The 7,686-nt window shown below is 43.6% G+C and overlaps 1 protein-coding gene across 1 annotated transcript; it reads right to left on the reverse strand.

The window, feature by feature from the left end:
- Positions 1-4,168: 4,168 nt before the first annotated feature.
- On the reverse strand, positions 4,169-6,945 carry LOC111836765 (calcium/calmodulin-dependent protein kinase II inhibitor 2-like). Its single transcript, XM_023798307.2, has 2 exons — positions 6,217-6,945; positions 4,169-5,492 (listed from the first exon to the last, which is right to left on the reverse strand). The coding sequence occupies exons 1-2, from the start codon at positions 6,383-6,385 to the stop codon at positions 5,422-5,424; spliced, it is 240 nt and encodes a 79-aa protein (XP_023654075.1). The 5' UTR covers positions 6,386-6,945; the 3' UTR covers positions 4,169-5,421.
- Between the last annotated feature and the right edge of the window lie 741 nt (positions 6,946-7,686).

Below are 7,686 nucleotides of genomic sequence, written 5' to 3' on the forward strand. Positions count from 1 at the left end.
AGACGGGATGAAAGGGAAACGGAGAGGATGCAGAATGTGAGGCCGGAGGGTATGCATCACCACTAACAGACAGATACTTACACTCACAATCACAGGAATATCATTATTGCAGCTACGGTATGACCGCACTGCACGTCAGTCACAGGGTTCAAACTCTCTGCAGTGCCATGGTCCACCACAGCTGCCCTTGGCTCAACAGAAAGACCTTCAGAGTACATGCATACCCTATTGGAGTACACTCACACTTGACCGGAGTACACTCGCACTCTAGTGGAGCACGCTCATACTCGACTGGAGTACACTCACATGTTACCAAAGTACATTCACTCTCTAATGAAGTCACCTGATGTCTGATGTTTCCATCTTAACTGTGAGTCCTTTCTGTCACCTACGGGTTTGTGTCAATGACATCTTCCCCCAGTGACTCTCATGCTCAGGCTGTGGGGCAGACGGCAGGAGCAGCCTGGGGATCCCATAGCCCCTCCTCCTGGATGCATTGGGTACATGTCTCTCTCCTGTATCTCCTGTCTGTATTAGAGTCTCCTTCGGGAGGCTTTCTGGTGGATCCGCTCCAGGAAACCTGCTCCTCCATACGGTACCACTGACCGAAACATCACAGGTTCACCTAACAGCCGTAGCAAGAAGCTGTATAAACAGCAGCAGCCTCTCCTCCTGTTAGCGTGTAGGACATGTGTCATCAACACGCCTCCGCGGTGGCCACACGGCACGGCCGCCTGGCCTGTCATCTCACAAAGCAGGTACAAACAGAAGCTGATAAACACAACGTGGGCATGATGACATGAGCCGCATGCCATGCAGTTATAAGAAGGATGGATGGATGGATGAGATCCCGGCTGCTGCAGCATCAGGGCTTACTCACTGTGCAACCTGTGAATAATACTCAGTGGTTCATTGGTCATTATTCAACAGAATGTAATTACTGTCTCCTTTACAGACTGAAACACAGGTCCTGTTCCATGGTGCCATGTGAGGCATAAACACCCCCGAATAATCCCTCTCCTGGCCAGGACAGAAAGAACAGCAATAAAAACCATCCTCTGAAAATCATTAAGATAGAGGGGGGGGGCTGGTTACTCACTATAAAATGTATAGGAGTGTTCTTAGTTGCTCTTACATTCTCAGTTGAACTGCATGGAGAATACCTCGAATTTCCCACTGATTCCTCCTGCATGTTTAAACTGGTCACTAATTGACTCAGCAGGGAGGAAAACTCCAAATGCTGCCTCGGGTTCGCGCCCATTTCTCAATGATAGGTTTGCTTCTACTCATGTGACTGTGAAAGCCTGGATGGGCAGAACCATGTGATCATGTGATTATCTGTCAAAGTGACCTTTCTGCCCTCCTAGTTACATGCAGGATGCCCCCCGGTATGACAGTGATTATGATTGTACAAGAGGGCAGTATGAGGCGGTCATCATGGATAAATGATTACAGGTGGAGGTTATCCTCAGAAGTGCCCGTCACCATATGATTAATAGGATCTGCTGCATGAAGCTGACGTGAAGGCGTCAACCTCACAAATCAAGATGGAGTCGACACAGTGTTCCCCCCACCAAAACATTCTCTCGTCTCCCCTTTGTGCTCTTTCTGGGTGCCTGTCAGGATCTGTGTCCGTCTGTCCTGTCCTTGTTTGGCCAGACTTCTGCTGGCCATCTCATCTCATCTAATTACCCTCACCTGTTCCTTATTACAGGTGATGCCAAGTATTTAGTTAATTGTTATGGCCTGCACCTAGCCCTTGTTATTAGAGTAAATACAGTAAGGGAAATAATTATTTGACACCATGCTGAATTCTTAAGATGACCCATTAATAAAGTAATGAGAAATCTATAATTTCACTTATGGGTTTATTTTAACAGCAAAAGATAGATTATCGACAAAACAAACAAGAAAAAATCATCATGTTGCAATTACAAACCAATTTGTCATTTATCCACGGAAATAAGTATTTGATCCGTTGGAACACATGCTTTAGTACTTGGTGGAATAACTATTGTTTGCAAGCACAGCTGTGAGATGTTTCCTGTAGTTGATCACCAGGTGTGCATGCAGGTCAGCAGGAATTTGCAGACTTCCACCAGATCTTTAAGGTTTTTATGCTGTCACTTGCATACACGAAGCATGAGTTCCCTCCATAGATTTTCTATGGGATTAAGGTGTGGAGATTAGCTAGGGCACTCCGTGACCTTAAAGTGCTTCTTCTTGAACTACTCCTTTGTTGCCTTGGCTGTATGCTTAGGGTCATTGTCTCGCTGGAAGACCCATCCGCAATGCATTTTTAGTGCTCTGGCTGAAGGTAGGAGGTTCTCATCCAAGATTTTATGGTACATGGCTCTGTCCACCTATCCTTTGATGCGGTGCAGCTGTCCTGTACCCTTGGCAGAAAAACACCACCAAAGAATAATGCTTCCACCTCTGTGTTTGATGGTAGGGATGGTGTTCCTGGGGTTATATTCAGCATTCTTTTCCCTCCAAACATGGTAGTAGAATTAATGCCAAACAGCTCAATTTTGGTCTCATCTGACCACATTACATTCTTCCAAGCCTCATTGGAATTATTCAGGTGTTCAATGGCATACTTCAGAAGAGCCTGAACATGGGCCCTCTTGAGCAAGGATACTTTGTGAGCAATGTGGGATTTCAAACCGTAACGGCATAATATGTTACTCATGGTTTTCTTGGTGACTGTGTTCCCTGCTGCTTTGAGATCATTAATGAGCGCCGCCCGTGTAGTTCTGGGGTTAGCCCTCACTGTCCTTAAGATCATTGATGCCACATGAGATGAGATCTTCCTTGGGGCCCCAGACCAAGGGAGACTGACAGTTATTTTGTCTTTCTTCCAATTGCACCAACAGTTGTCACTTTCTCACCAAGCTGAGTCAAGAATCAGGTCAACAATCTTGTCTCTGATGTACATAGACAACTCTTTGGTATTTTTCATGGTGATAAGGTTGAAGATGTAGACAGGTTAGTGACCCAAGAATACTATTTAACAAAGTAATGCCATTAGATGAGAATGCTGGCTTGGTACCTGTTAATTCTTAATTATTTAGTACTTGTGTTGTGTTAGTGCACATGTACTTGACCTAATTTCTTGCTGTCTTCTAGGGGATCAAATAATTATTTCCCTAGATAAATGACAGTTTGAGTTGTACCTGTCACATAATATTTTTTTTCTTGTTTGTTTAGTTGAAAATCTATCTTCTGATGTTAAAATAAATATACCATTGAAATTATAGAATTCTAATTTCTTTAAAAATGGGTGCATTTAGGAATTCAGCAGGGGTCAAATAATTATTTCCCTCACAGTATGTGCTGCCCTTGTCCTATTTCTTTTTTGGTTATTGTGCATGTTAGTGTTTGTGCTATATGTTCTTTTGCAGTGTTGTTACTTGTTTATGATAGCCCTGGTCCCTCCTGGTTGTGAATGAATGAATGAATGAATGAATGAATGAAAGTTACATTTATATAGCACTTTTCAAGACACCCAAAGTTCCTCACAGAACCAACGGGGAGCCGCTTCAACCACCACCACTGTGTAGCCCCCACCTGGATGATGCGACAGCAGCCATTCTGCACCAGTACACTCACTGCACAGTAGCTAAAGTGGTGAAGGAGCAGGAGAGTATTCACCAGTTAGATACAGGGGATGATTAGGAGGCTGTATTTGATAGGGCCACAGTGGGCAATTTTAGCCAGTACATTGGGGTACCACCCCTACTCTTTCGAAAGATGCCCAGGGATCATTTACAACCCTGGTTTTACATCTCTCCCTGCTTCATGTTTTGACCCCTTGTATTTTTGGTATTATAATAAAGTCTGCATCAGTCCCAGACATCACTGGATCATCACTCCTTCCCCCTTTCCAGTCTTGACAATGTATGTGCGACTCAGCTCCAGTCTTTTACAGTGGCCATTTCCCTTTGCAATCTCCAGGTTGATGATAGGCTATGTTGGCTTTATTCATGTTAATGTTTAAACAGCAGCACCAACCATGGAATTGGACCTGATCTCCAGTGTGATATGTGTGGCTCTCTAACGAGTAACACCCCTATTGACTGCCTATTGCCTGCTTCTGATTCCTAATTTTCCGCAGTATGCGGTAGGAGGGTGACAGAAACACACTCAGGAATACGCAGACACGCGGTCGGAGTCTCGACATTTATTCAGTCATCAAATCCAGTGAACATTGCACCGTAGCACACAACGACTCATTCTTAGAATGTCATGACATTAATAGGTTTTTTTTGCTTCATAAATGTATTGAAAATATTAAGATATCATGCAGAATAAACGATAATTATTCTGTGTTGTGTAGAAATCAATCAGATAAAAACGTTACGTGTATATACTGTATTTATGTATGCATGAAAAATCCACACGTCGCACCACTGCATAATATAACGTCTGTATTTGAAAATAAATAACACGATTAGTAAGCTAAAAACGCAAATACTTCCGTCAATAAAAATCTGATACTTCTTGTATGTCAGTCGTAACATCCTCTTGTGGATACATCGCAAAATGGTACATCGACGTATCAGTATTACTAACAAATTTGTTAAAATTAGGTATAAAAATTACAAATGTGAAATGTGTCAAAAAATAAGCAAGACATGGGCTACTGATGCGCCCGTCAAGAGCCCGAAACGAATCTTCATGCAAACATGGAAAACGTCGACTTCTTTTTATGCGAAGACGATACGCTATTATAAAAGCAATGACTCTCGGCAGTCTTTATTCGTTGTGATTGTGTGTATCCATTTTACTGAGGATGAAATAAATATATTCCAATACATTTCATGTGAACCATATAAATATGGAAATTTCTTTGCAAAAAAAAAGCGAATGGATTGGTCTTATTTTTTTGAAAAGGAAGATACTTGTATATAAAGAACGCATAATCCTTGGGTAGACTTTATGATGCAAATCTTTTTTTTGCCTTGGTTTTCGACTGTCTCGGTGCTGGGACGAGCAGCTCCGTAAGTCGCCGCTTGTGCTTGTTAAACGTGGTCAGCTTTCAGACACACCTTTACATACTATACACCTGTACAGGTTGGACTGAACACTGCTGTATGTCTCCAGGTGCCGTTTTTGGAAGAGTGTGGTGATGAAGTGGTATGTCCATTCGTCTCCGCCGGGCAGAGGTGGGACGACGGATCCGCGCACATCAGCTATGTCCCCGGCTGGGGGGCGTCAGGTTGGGTCTCGTGTGATGAAGTGCCGGCAGCCCTTCACTCCCTCCGTCCTCCTCGCCCCCCTCTCCCTCCGCGCTGTCTTCCATCTGCTCCTCCCTCGTCTCCACCGCTGTCGTGCTTTCTCAAAATCCCCAAAAACACAGGATCCGACAAATGCTTCCAGCCGATGATTTAAATGAAAAATATGTGGGATGACTGGGGTTTAAACGCCTGGTGGCGATTTGTCTGTCATTCCCTTGAGGACCTCATCTATTCGGTCGTCCTCGATAACCACTGTGAGAGAAACAGGAACCACATTTTTATTTTTCCGCAACGTTTGCAAGGCTTTTCACCAGCACCGGCAGGCATAAACATATAATCCCACTACACAGATATCTGTAGGACAAAAAATATGGATGCTTATGCCTCCAGTGAAGGTGGAGGTGTGGACATTACGTTATTGCATTGGAAGGTCAGGTTTTCTAGTGGAAACTGGTTAAAATCAGATGCGAATAATTGGTAACCTATTCACAGTTAAACAGCAGCGTGTTTGTAATGCAGTATGTACCCTGTCTAACGATCAGCTGTTGCTCCAGCTGCCTCTATTTTGACAGACATTAACGACGCGCTGCGGTCTCACTCAATACGGAGAAACCGTCAATGTAGAACCATTTTCATGCTAAATAAGACGCAGTCCTGGACTACGCAGGCTCTTGCTTTTCTTTATTCAAGGGTTTTCTATGCATATTATTGGCCTATAAAGCTATTCCAATTAAATTACACCAGATGGTTAATGAATTTGATGAAGTCAGGTCCCTAATTAGGACGGCGGTTGTGTTAGATGTTTGTGTTTTAGCTCTTTATTTCATCATCTGTCAGTTATTCACGCTTCTTAGCACAATGTAAATTATTATCGCGGGCATTTTTTCCCATTGTCACATTCTTCCTAATAAACAATGCCCAAATAAATTGTCACAGAAGAAGGTATTAAAATCGTAATTTCTCTGTCTTTGCTTACCATGTTTTGCTCTGCCGATTTCCCCAAGTTTGGGGGGTCGTTTTGTCTGCGACGCCCCGAAAAACGAATTGGTGTCCTGCAGTCGGCAGCTGAAGGATATCGGGCTGACTTCGCCATCTGCCCCGTAGGCATTCATTTTGCCCTCACTGTACGGTAGGACCTCGGACATCTCGGCACAGGTAGATACAAGTCAGAAAAGCAAGTTGCTGGGAAGGGAAGGGAAGCGGTGGTAGCCCTTAGGAAAGCAAGAAAGAATCTCAGGAATAATTGCAATTCTCCTGTTTTCGGTGCTGTGGACTTGATGATGATGATGATGATGATGATGATGATGGAAATGCAAGCGGAGAGACCGGTCCAACTCCGAGAGCGCCTGGCCGGCTATGGTGATGCGTGCGCAGCGGAGAGTGGTGCGCTGTGTTCCAGTCAATGTTCAGAGGATTATGACAGAAAAGGCTGGGAGATCCCCAGAACATAAAGGAAACCCAAGCGGAAAAGTGAAGTCATCCATCCGGGTTTAAAGTGATGGGGGAGGTGGAGGTGGAGAAGGAAGGAGAGGGAGTCGCAGAGCCGCGGAAGTGAAGTATAGTAAAGAGTGACATCAGCTGGCAAGAGGAATAATTAAGGGAAAACAAGTACGATCACTTGTGTTAAGCCGCGTATAACTTAACAGAATGTCGTTCTCCCGTGCCAAAGAGACACAATCAGCTCCTGCAAACTGCACATCGAGCAGAGGATGCCTGTTCAAGTCAATCAGTCCATGGGTTACTGAGTAGCACAAATTTCGGACTTCTATTTGTATTGGAAAACACAGTCGGAACGAGGATCTTAGATTTAAAAAAAATGTATACATTTGCGATCTCCAGTGCAAAGACTTCAAATGGGTGGTCAAAATATTCAGATAATTTAACAACAGTAATAATATATCCAATAAACGATGTCTTTGATTGCAATTCATAATTCTCACGCATCTGCCTTGAATAAGTCGGTGCCATCAGTCAGCAGGCTGCTGGGGCGTCGACGACTGGTCACGTCACTCCACCGAGCGCTAAGTAACTTAGTACTGAATTTGTATTCATTATTGAAATTACAGACTTTTATTTTCAAAATATCCTTCAATAGCTTGTGGTAGACGGTGGGGGACACCGGTATATGATTCTATAGCCTACAGATAGGGACAATCTATGCTATTATCGGCCAACTTGGAGGCTACGCGAGTGTTACTATACCACGTATTAATCATTACACTAGCATGTGTTCCACTCTCTGGTAATGTTTCAATAACATTAACGCATGCCCGCAACATACCGGAAACGCCAGGAAATTACTCAGTTTGTTTAATTTAAAACCAAGTCGTAAGTCCTATATTTCCAGTGCCGCAAATTCTGTTTTTCCTTCACGAGGGTCTATTTTGTATTTGTATGACAGGGATTTGTATGTAAATAAGATCGGCGCTGTGGCACGGTCGTTTTG

Source organism: Paramormyrops kingsleyae, chromosome 4 (assembly GCF_048594095.1).
Source record: "Paramormyrops kingsleyae isolate MSU_618 chromosome 4, PKINGS_0.4, whole genome shotgun sequence".
Lineage (NCBI taxonomy): Eukaryota > Metazoa > Chordata > Actinopteri > Osteoglossiformes > Mormyridae > Paramormyrops > Paramormyrops kingsleyae.